Genomic DNA, 12,108 nt, shown 5'->3' on the forward strand with positions numbered 1-12,108 from the left:
TCCAATCAGTGTAGATGAAGGGAGGAGACGGGTTAAAGAAGCATTTTTAAGCCTTGAGACAATTGAGACATGGATTGTGTGTGTGAGTCATTCAGGGGGCAAATTAAAAAAATGTAAGTGCCTTTGAATGGGGTATGGTAGTAGGTGCCAGGCGCACCGGTTTGAGTTAGTCAAGAACTGCAATGTTGCTGGGTTTCCTGTGTGTCGAGAATGGTCCACCACCCAAAGGACATCCAGCCAACTTGACACAACTGTGGGAAGCATTGGAGTCAACATGGGCCATCATCCCTGTGGAACGCTTTCGGCACCTTGTAGAGTTAATGCCCCGGAGGCTTAGGGGTGCTAAGAAGGTGTTCTTAATGTTTTGTACACTCACTGTATAACAAGATGTACGCAGAGGGGTAGAGAATGACATAACACACAATACAGACATATAGAACATTGTGTATGTATGTTACATGTATGACATCATGTATTGTAACTAACACACACACCACACACAACATATTACATGTGTGCCATTGTCACCCCTCTCTCACTCTCTCTTTTATGACTTTACGATAGGTCATAAATTCCTGGCAGAGACTCTCTCCCCTGGTCATGCAGAAAGAGAGGGGAAATAAACCTATGGAACAAAGAGCTTCTCTTTGTTCAACTCCCAATCCCCTAAATTGGAGGATTAAACCATATTTATATTTTTCAGAATGTGGGAATGGTCCGTGGGTATTTTAAAGAACAATCCTGTCGAAGTTGTTTTTTATTTTTGTGACATCAGTAAGGACGGTAGCACAGAATAACAGTAGCTTTGGAAGTGTACATTTCTCAGTTATTAGTTTTCTACCTGAATGTTGTGTAAAATATATGATTCAATATGAAACTATTTGTGTCATGTTGGCTTTCTAAATGAGATACTTGTTTAGTTTTAACTAGTCAGTGGCCACACCCCCGTGAGCCCAGACATTATGTCGGCGTCATGGACCGCCCTTTTCTCAGAAGTGAATAAAACCCACGAAATGTACATGAGACCAGTCAGCGTGCAGCAGTGGCTACATGGCTGACAAATGGTTTAAAACTACAAGACCAGTGTTGGCCACACGGCTGGAAATGGTTCAACTCTGAGACTCTCGATCACTACAGAATAAGAGCAAGGAAGGGCATTGTGACTTCAGGGGAAGTTGACTAGAGACTCTCTGATGAACTGAATTCCAACAGAGAAGACAAAACGACATACGGGCATAAATATATACATTGCAATTATTCTCGAATGAGCGGCCGTTCATGTGCAAAGGATTAGCATTTCAATTAATATAATTATCAACTGTGTGTAGTGAATCCATTTGGTCTTTTCTCCTCTTTCTCAATCCCCACCCCTTTCCTTTGTCTACCAAGCCTTCATATCGTCTTCGTCCGCTAGGGACTTTTTCTTTGTATCATGTAGTAACCCAAATATCTACCGTTTGTTTGTTTAATGTAATTCTGTGTCATTATTTAGTTAGTTAGTAAATAAATAATTAAGCCAATTTGTATATCGCTGATTCATGATTTAGGCCAGGGTTTGTGCAGATATCCAAGAGTTTGCTGGTGAGGTAATAATAATACATTAATGAGAATGACTAATCGATAAGATATGAAAATATCTGAAGAGTTATATTTGTGAAATTGACACTCTATAAACAAAATTTTCCCGTGGTGTGCCCCGACTTCTTAGTTAATCAAAGTTACATGATCGCGTAATTAAATGACACACAGAGAAATGATTTGCTAAAATAAGTCTTCACATTTAATGATAGTCACAGACACAACACCATCATATTGTAACTGCATCCCACCATACACATGATGAAATAATCCATTATACTAAATGTCATCAAATCAAACGTTATTGGTCACATACACATGGATAGCAGATGTTATTGCGAGTGTAGCTTGTGCTTCTAGTTCCGACAGTGCAGCAATATCTAACAAGGAATATCTAACAAGTAATATCTAACAATTCGACAACAAATACCTAACACACACAAATCTAAGTAAAGGAATGGAATAAGAATATATGAATATAAATATATGGATGAACAATGTTAGAGCGGCATAGACTAAAATGCAATAGATAGTATAGAATACAGTATATACAAATGAGATGAGTAATGAAAGATATGTAAACATTATTAAAGTGCCATTATTAAAGTGACTAGTGTTCCATTTATTAAAGTGGCCAATGATTTCAAGTCTGTATGTAGGCAGCAGCAGTCTGTGCTAGTGATGTCTGTTTAACAGTCTGATGGCCTTGAGATAGGGGTGAGAGAACTGGTCAAGGTGAGCGAGTCGATGAAGATGGAGACGTATCGTTGCTAGGGGAGCCGGTGAGGCATGAGCAGGAGCCATTGATTACTGGAATGTCGGATGGAGGGGAAAGGCAGTTAACACCTGTTGATTAGCAAGCCAGCAACGTTGCTGCCCTACTAAACCTTGGCTACCCTTCTGCTTATTTTCTACCCCTGCTGGAACCAAAGGCATTGATTCCATCCCAAATGGCACTATATAGTCCATAGGGCTCTGGTCAAAGGTGGTGCAGTACGTAGGGAATAGGATGCCATTTGAGACGCAACCTCTATACCAGACACCATCCTTTGCTATCTACCTCTGCCGCTGTCCTGCCAACTTTGCAATAGACGTAGTTGTCATGGCGATTGTGCGGGAGGGCAGATCAGCTGATGTCTGGTATTGTTCAGGCATGTTCACAAATCGCCTGGCTGCAACATGTGTGCTGTCCACTTTCCAATAAAGCTTTTTGGTCTTTCCTTTGTCACTCTATTTCACTATTTCTATTCCTGAATCTTACTCCCTCTCTCCAACCATGCGTTCTTTCCCTTGATTCCTTCTCTCCTAGATAGAATATGACTTATTTGTCATAGAGTACAGTAAAGTAGTGCAATGTATGGATCCTTTCATTTAGAGGTGCTAAATGGGAATGTAATGTGTTAGTAAAGATTGATTGCTGGCTGACTGGGGATCCCACTAGAGGCAAGTTGCCAAAGCTTGTCTCATGGACGCATGGATGTACCTTTCACCTCCTCCCCTTTCCTCTTGCTCCATCTTTGTTTTGCAGTGTATTTCTCTCTCTCTCTTCATCTCTCTCCATCTCTCTCTCTATCTCGCAGGGATTTTTCAATTTGCTAGTCAGAAAAAAAGTCTGCCAAGCCCTCTCCCGCTACAGTGAACGATATACATCTTTTGATAGAAGGACAGATGCCTGTCAGTCACAAAGTGAGCAATGACTGGGAAACGCTACTGGTACGCAGAGGGGTAGAGAATGACATAACACACAATACAGACAGTATGGAACTCCCCTCCCACTGTGGTTGCAGTCAAATGTCTTTACACAGAGGGAGAGAGCTTGAACCTGCACGTCCCGTATAATGTGGTAACAATCCACCAAGCCAATTTTTTTTCTGGCATGTTCATTTATTTTCTTTTGTTTGCAGGTTTCGACATTAACGATGGCCTGCTGGCCCGCGGCCTGTAAAAACATGTTGGTCGGGCCAGTGGATGTTGTCAGTCTTGACCAACAGGGCCAGTAACTTTTCAGCACTTTTTTGCATTCCAATTCAACATTTACCTTCTCTGTTGCAGTCTACCATTGAAAACCGTTGAAGACTACACTCGTAAATGTCAAGCTATTTGTATTTGAGCAATTCAAATACAAATATTTGGCCATTCATTCAAAAACCACAATGCTCCCGCGAGGCACAACTTCTCGAGCAGTACATGAGTTGATGCCTTCACACAGCACACGCGAGATCGAGCTATCCAGAGCAATAAAAGTGCCCATCAATCTACTCGCTGAGCTTATTTATTTTATGGAAAGTGATTTACAAAATGAACATATTAGCAATATTCTGACTACTGTTGATAGTCTGCAAAAAGAAAGCTATACAAATACACCTAGCTTTCGTATTGGCTAGCCTACTGTATCCATGTTGATGTCTCTTTTGGAACGTTTGTCTTAAAGAGTCCTATTTTCAAATATTCTCAAAATTACATACTTTAGAAGCAAAATTGAATGCAATTAATACAATGCAATTATTTCCATGACATAATTTTAAAGCAATTTTGTACTGGCCGTTCTAGATACACTGACAAAATATAGAAACACAACATTGAGCTGAAATAAAAGATCCCAGAAATGTTAGACACACAAAAGCTTATTTCTCTCAGATTTTGTGCACATATTTGTTTGCATCCCTGTTAGTGAGCATTTTGTCCTTTGCCAAGATTATCTATCCACCTGACAGGTGTGGCATATCAAGAAGCTGATTAAACAGCATGATCATTACAAAGGTGCACCTTGTGCTGGGGACAATAAAAGGCCACTCTACGATGTGCAGTTTCGTTACACAACACAATACCACAGATGTCTCAAGTTTTGAGGGAGCCCACAATTGAATTGATAGTTAATTTCTCTACCATAAGCTGCCTCCAACACCGTTTTAGAGAATTTAGCAGTACATCCAAACGGCCTCACAACCGCAGACCATGTGTAACCACGCCAGCCCAGGACCTCCAAACCCGGCCTTATCACCCGCGGAATCGTCTGAGACCAGCCACCTGGTCAGCTGATGAAACTGTGGGTTTGCACAAACAAATCATTTCTTCATAAACTGTCAGAACCCATCTCAGGGAATTCTCATCTTTGTGCTTGTGATCCTCACCAGGTTCTTGACCTGACTGCAGTTCGGTGTCGTAACCGACTTCAGTGGGCAAATGCTCACCTTCTATGGCCACTGGCACGCTGGATGAATCTCAGTTTCAACTGTACTGGGAAGATGGCAGACACAAGTATGGCATCGTGTGGGCGAGAGGTTTGCTGATGTCATCGTGTGCCCCATTGTGGCGGTGGGGTTATGCCATGGGCAGGCATACGCTACGGACATTGAACACAATTGCATTTTATTGATGGCAATTTGAATGCACAGAGATACCGTATCCAAACCCTGAGGCCCATTGTCGTGCCATTCATCCGCCGCCATCCCCTCATATTTCAGCATGATAATGCATGGCCCCATGTCGCAAGGATCTGTACACAAATCCTGGAAGCTGAAAATGTCCCAGTTCTTCCATTTTCTGCATACTCACCAGACATGTCACAGATTTGGCACAGCCATTGAAGAGGAGTGGGACATCATTCCACAGGCCACAATCAACAACCTGATCAAATGTATGTGAAGGAGATGTGTCGTGCTGCATGAGGCGAATGGTGGTCGCACCAGATACTGACTCGTTTTCTTATCAACGCCCTTATAATTTGTTTAAGGTATCTGTGACCGATAAATGCATCGATCTGTATTCCCAGTCATGAAATGCTTAGGTTAGGATTCATTTCAAAGATATTGAAGTATGTGGACACCTATTTCAGACACACCTGTTGCTGACAGCTGTATAAAATCGAGCACACAGCCATGCGATCTCAATAGAAAAACATTAGCAGTAGAATGGTCCGTACTGAGGAGCTCAGTGACTTTCAATGTGGCATTGTCATAGGATGACACCTTTCCAAGAAGTCAGTTCATCAAATTTCTGCCCTACTAGAGCTGCCACGGTCAACTGTAAGTGCAGTTATTGTGAAGTGGAATCGTCTAGGAGCAACAACAGCTCAGTCGCAAAGTGGTAAACATTTTCTGTCCTCAGTTGCAATACTCACTATCGACTTTCAAACTGCCTCTGGAAACAACGTCAGCACAATAACTGTTCGTTGGGAGGTTATTGAAAATTGGTTTCCATGCCCGAGCAGCCGCACACAAGCCTAAGCTCACCATGCGCAATGCCAAGCATTGGCTGTAGTGGTGTAAAGCTCTCCACCATTGGACTCTGATACAGTGGAAAAGCATTCTCTGGAGTGAGGAATTTGGGTTTGGCGGAAGCCAGGAGAACGCCACATGCCCCAATGCGTAGTTCCAACTGTAAAGTTTGGTGGAGGAGGAATAATGGTCTGGGGCTGTTTTTCATGGTTCAGGCTAGGCCCCTTAGTTCCAGTGAAGGGAAATCGTTATGCTAGGGCATACAATGACATTCTAAATGATTATGTGCATCCAAATATGTGTTAACAGTTTGGGGAAGGCTCTTTCCTGTTTTAGCATGGCAATGTCCCCGTGCACAAAGCGAGGTCCATACAGAAATTATTAGTTGAGATTGGTGAAGGAGAACTTGACTGGCCTGCACAGAGCCCTGACCTCAACCCCATCAAACACCTTTGGGATGAATTGGAACGCAGACTGCGAGCCAGGCCTAATCGCCCAACATCAGTCCCTGCAGCAATATTCCATCATCTAGTGGAAAGCCTTCCCAGAAGAGTGGAGGCTGTTATAGCAGCAAAAGGGGGGACCTATTCCATATTAATGCCCATGATTTTGGAATGAGATGTTCGACGAGCCCCTGTCCACATACTTTTGGCCACGTAAATCTGTAGGTCTACAGATTTAATCAAAGTGTTGACATCTGCTGTTTTCTTCAATCATACCTGTATTACAGATGGCTGAGAAAATGCCTCATAAAAAGAAGCTTGAAACCTTTGGAAGTCGACAGACTCATACAGGATTCTTTTAAAAGTGCAGTCAAAATTACGTTTTTCCTGTGTTTTACAGTATATCATATTTACAACAGCTGATTAAACTAACACTGTAAAGCGTGGAAAAAAATGTGATCAGTGTTATTTCCTGATAGCTGCTCATTCAAAATACAATCTAGCATTAGAATGTACCGGAGGCCAGCAAAATAGAGCTTGTTCTGCCTGGCTGGCTACTTTTTCTATTTAGCTGACTACTCCAACTCTATGTGTTTGTGGAAAACACTGGGATTCGTCTGTGTTACATAACGACAGACTCGTCTCCCTCAAGAATAGACCGAAGGTGTACCGAACAGTACACTCGCTGCAGTACCATCAGTATCGCTATGAGAACTCGAACACTCATTAAAAAGAAACAAGGCTTGTTTCGATCAATTAACCCTTTCATGTACTGTACATGTAACCTGACCCTCGTAAACTGCTCTCGTGAACACAAGCATGTGGTGTTGGGGTATACCTGTTGAAATCGTTTCTAACCACGGGGCTCATTTCGCATTCTGTTATTTAGCTATTGGTAAAGCAGCTAGCTGTTGTTCACACCTCGATGCGTGGTGCCGTGGTGGCGGTGTCACATTTCCTTAACCTGATGGAGATTGAATAATTATTATTTTTCTCCCAGTATGGTGCCCCTGCAGTTCTGGGCTGAGGGGGTAATGTGTCTGACTCCTATGGCTGTTTCCATGGTCGACACTGTGCTCAATGGGACCTGGACTCGCGGGGGGAGGGTGTAGGAAAAAGAGAAGGAATTGAAAAAGAGTAATTCCAAGCAGATGCACAATAAACTCTACTTCTCATTATCTTCCTTAGAGATGGTATGTTATCAGGACCATTAACCCTTGAAGCAGACAAACATTGCACACAGAACCTTGGGGTTTTACCCGTCCATTGCAGTCTGTGTGAAGGACTAGGGCTGGGAATTGCCGGGGACCTCAAGATACGATATTATCACGATACTTAGGTGCCAATACGATATGTATTGCGATTCTCACGATTCTATGTATTGTGATTTAATAGTGGGATTGTATTGCGTTTTTATGTTCCAAACATATATTGCTCACCATATGTCTGCTGCAGAGGGACGAGAGAGCACGTAAGAAAATGAGTTTTGATCAGTCATGGAAATAAAAGTGCTGAAAACTAATTTCAAAAGATGGAGAACAAGCTATGAGTTTTGGCGTAGGTACACCAACTAGCGCAAAAATAAGATTGCGATATTGTCAAAAAAATACGATACAATATATCGTCAAAAATAATATCCCGATATGTAACTGTATCAAGTTTTCCCCCATCACTATATAGGACCATGTCAGAATCCCCCTGTACCCGTTCCTTAGCAAGTAAATGACGGGTGACAGATTACAGTTTTGATTCAGTGTGAGAACCCCTAGTCTATTGCTGTGTCCATTGAACCATGCTAACTCAAACTCCCGTGGTGTTTTGTCTGTGTGTGCGCTTGCCCGTGTGCGTGTCTACGCGTGTGTCCTCTCTCTCTCTGTCCTCTCAGGTGACGGGGGTGAGTGTGTCCCCAGGTAAGGATCAGCTGGTGGTGTTCCACACTAAGGACAGCAGGGACCTAGTGGTGTGTCTACAGGGCATGGTGCCTGCTGGGGACAGCCGCATCGGAGAGCTGGTGGGCACCCTTCTCAGCCACTTCAAAAGGTAACCTGTGTGTGTGTGTGTGTGTGTGGCATGCATGTGTTTGTCTGCCTGTCTGTCTGTGTTGGATGGTCGGGTCAGTGGGTAAGTCCGTTGGGTGAGTCGGGCAGGTCTTTCTACTTCTCATTCTGTCTATCTGCCTGCCTGCGTCCTTCTGTCTTTACATGTGTGCGATGTTGTGTGTCTGTCTACAGTAAAATATACTGTATGTATGTGCTGGGAGCAAATTATGCAGTACCTCTCCTCAAAGCAAAGTCCAGTACCTCCTTGTGTGGCGCATTCTCCCAGAGAAGCGCATGGTGCAGACGGTGGAGATTATCGCACAGACCAGCTGTGTGTCTCCCACATATTGCGGAGAGAAGTACATTTACTTACTGTCCCTTTGGTCAACCCCTGGAAAAACTACACAGGTAGCAGATTGGAACCGCTATACTGCCCCATCTGATAGGGTACTGTACATGTAAAATTATAGCATACTGTCCTGCTTTTAAAATGATCTTTAAGTGGATATAGGAGAATGGAGAAAACGGACAAGGCATCATTGTGATCATTTTACTGTGCTTTAAGTTGGGGCTTGTGTGATAATTCAGTAATGTATGATAGATGATTTGTGGCATACATTATATTTAAGCTGATCTCTCATGGAAAGATCCTGCGCGTAAACCGAGAGAATCTGCCGGGACTGAATGGGATGTGAGGATTAGAACAGCGGTAGTTCTAGTGTTTGGGTTTTTCCTCACTGGTTATTTGGGGGGAAACTCCCGGTTTTCGCAGGTATTTGCATCTTCTGAATTTCAGAAGGGGAGGGGACATTCGGCCCGTGACTTTGAAAAGAGAGAGGGTGGAGCTCCTCGTGCCACTTCCCTTAACATTTACGGACTCAGGACTTAATCGAGCAGCTGACCAATTACGTGAACCTTAGTTCTGGGTTAACCAAGATTATTTTTAAGCCATGCTGCTTTATTATATCCTTGGTCTGGTCTAAAACTGGTCTGATCTGTGTGTGAATGTGCCTGAACACGGCCCATCTTCGACGATATCTTGTCTCATTGTATACAGGCACACAGTGACAGATGGCAAGGGTCCCTCTTATTGACTCTCCATGTGCTTCCTATAGAAGCCCATCCATCACAGTGAAACATGGGCACAAGAAAAGGCTGTGTGTGTGTGTGTGTGTGTGTGTGTCGGTAGATGTAGATTTAACCTTTATCTCCACTTGAGCGTGGTGCACAGCCCACACAATGCAGAGCTCTGTAGCAGTTTACAACACACACAGGGACCTAAAAGTCAGTGGCTGGCTTTTTATCCTCCAAATGTACAGCATTAGAAAAACGGTGTGACCGTGTCATTGAGCCTAAGCCCCATTCCAAATAACTTACAAAATGACAAAATGGTTCCAACTTACAAAATGGCATCTTGTTTTCCTGGGGGTTTTCAAAATTTGTCCCCTCAAAAGACTTTTAGATTGAATTTGCGACTTGACAAGTTTCAAAAAAAAAAATGCCAACACTGTCACATTTTAGGAGTAGCTTGTCAAAAGGCGTCATGGCCAAATCTGTTGAGAGTTAAAACAGACACTGCGAATTCTGCTCCACGTTAACCCTCTTATCCCCTGTGACGCGCCACAGTTGTTTAGAAACTCACAAATAGTCCAGAGGCTTTTATACCCCCATGGCCTCACTTCCTCCCTCACTCTTCTCCTTCTTCTTTCTCAACCTTTTCCCCTTTTTTGTCATTCCCCTATTGTCATCCCTCTTCTTTGTAACTCCCTCTCTCTCTCTTTGCACCCTCTCTCTTCCTCTCACCTCTTTCCCTATATCTGTTTCTCTTCCCCACTCTCCAGCTCTTTTTCTCTCTTGTTCTTCCTCTTTCTTTCTCTGTCCCCACCGATCTGTCATTCTCTTTCCCCCCACCCCTCTGCCCCCTCTCCTCTCTCCTCCCTCCTCCTCTATCCGCCCTCCCTCCATCTCAGAAGAGGAGACATGCAATGTTTAAGGAGATGTGCTGCTCCACTGTGAAAGCTTGCATGGGCTCTAGTCTATATTTAGCCCAGACCTCTGCTGTATTGACGTGCACCCCACACAGCTCGCACCAGGCAGCCACTGCTACTGCAGCACACCACACCACACCACACACTCTTCACTCCTGGGACAGAGGGGGGAGAGACGCTCTACATCTGTCACACACACACACACAGATGTGGATTGCACAGTCTCACACACTAGCACACACACAAACACAGATATCATTCTTGATCAGCAACTCATTAGTCGAATTAGGGTCGTTCGTTGTCCTTTTGGAAGGTGAACCTTCGCCCCCAGTCTGAGGTCCTGAGTGCTTCGGAGCAGGTTTTCATCAAGGATCTCTCTGTACTTTGCTCCGTTAATCTTTCTCTCGATCCTGACTAGTGTCCCAGTCCCTGCCGCTGAAAAACATCCCCACAGCATGATGCTGCCACCACCATGCTTCACCGTTGGGATGGTGCCAGGTTTCCTCCAGACGTGACACTTGGCATTCAGGCCAAAGAGTTCAATCTTGGTTTCATCAGACCAGAGATTCTTGTTTCTCATGGTCAGAGTCCTTTAGGTGCCTTTTGGCAAACTCCAAGTGGGCTGTCATGTGCCTTTTACTGAGGAGTGGCTTCCATCTGGCCACTCTACCATAAAGGCCTGATTGGTGGAGTACTGCAAAGAAGGTTGTCCTTCTGGAAGGTTCTCCCATCTCAACCGAGGAACTCTGGAGCTATGTCAGGGTGGCCATCGGGTTCTTGGTCACCTCCCTGGCCAAGGCTCTTCTCCGCTGATTGCTTAGTTTGGCCGGGCAGCCAGCTCTAGGAAGAGTCTTGGTGGTTCCAAACTTCTTCCATTTAAGAATGATGGAGCCCACTGTGTTCTTCAGGAAAAAAATCCTGTTTTCGCTTTGTCATTATAGGGTATTGTGTGGAGATTGATGAGGGAAATAAATATTTTAATCCATTTTAGAATAAGGCTGTAAAGTAAAAAAAATGTGGAAAAGGGGAAGGGGTCTGAACACTTTCCGTATGCGCTGTACAGTAGCATCAGAAATATTCATATCCCTTGACTTATTCCACATGTTGTTAGTTTGAATTTAAAATATTTTTTTCACCCATCTGCACTCTCTATCTCATAATGACAAACTGAAAACAGGTTTTTTTTTGTTGTTTTTTTAGCTAATTTATTGACAATGAAATACAGAAATAATTAATTTATGTAAGTATTCCCAACGTAAAGTTGTTTGCACTCTGAAGCAGGTTCTCATCAAGGATTTGCCTGCATTTGGCTCCATTAATTGTATCCTCTATCCTTACTTGTCTCCCATTCCCTGCTGGTGAAAAACATTACCATAGCAAGACAGTGACACCACCATGCTATGGGATATTATGGGGTATTGTGTGTAAATATTTTATCCATTTTGAAATCAGTCAGTGACGCAACAAATTGTGCAGTATAGTCAAGGGGTATGAATACCTTTTGAAGACGACGTACATTACATTTACATAATATTCAGCTTAATGTTACCTGATAATTATTTCTCACTGGATCTAACACATACCCCTTGGTTCACCCCCGTCATAAAAATGGCCTCCATGTTAGTTTATTCAGCTGAGACTTCATTTCTCTCTGGAATTATAACTGTGAAGGTAAATAAGTAACTCAGCGAAAAAGCAGCAATGCATAAAATCAGTATCCATTACAAATCTACTTTAAGCCTACTTACAGTACATGGGAACTTCTCACTTTGTTGCCCTTTCTAAACTATAAATAGCGCTTCAGTGGAAACCAATCGAATGAGAAAATTCTACTGAGTTGTGT

General features: G+C 43.3%; 1 protein-coding gene across 1 annotated transcript in view; it reads left to right on the plus strand.

The window, feature by feature from the left end:
• The window catches only part of LOC110499120 (unconventional myosin-Id), a 123,481-nt gene that overhangs the window by 78,848 nt on the left and 32,525 nt on the right, over positions 1-12,108 (plus strand). Inside the window, exon 21 of the mRNA XM_036955947.2 lies at positions 8,124-8,278. Within this exon, the coding sequence (XP_036811842.2) occupies positions 8,124-8,278 (155 nt within the window). The remainder of the gene's footprint in view (positions 1-8,123; positions 8,279-12,108) is intronic.

Source organism: Oncorhynchus mykiss, chromosome 20, assembly GCF_057628025.1.
Source record: "Oncorhynchus mykiss isolate SJ-2025 chromosome 20, ASM5762802v1, whole genome shotgun sequence".
Lineage (NCBI taxonomy): Eukaryota > Metazoa > Chordata > Actinopteri > Salmoniformes > Salmonidae > Oncorhynchus > Oncorhynchus mykiss.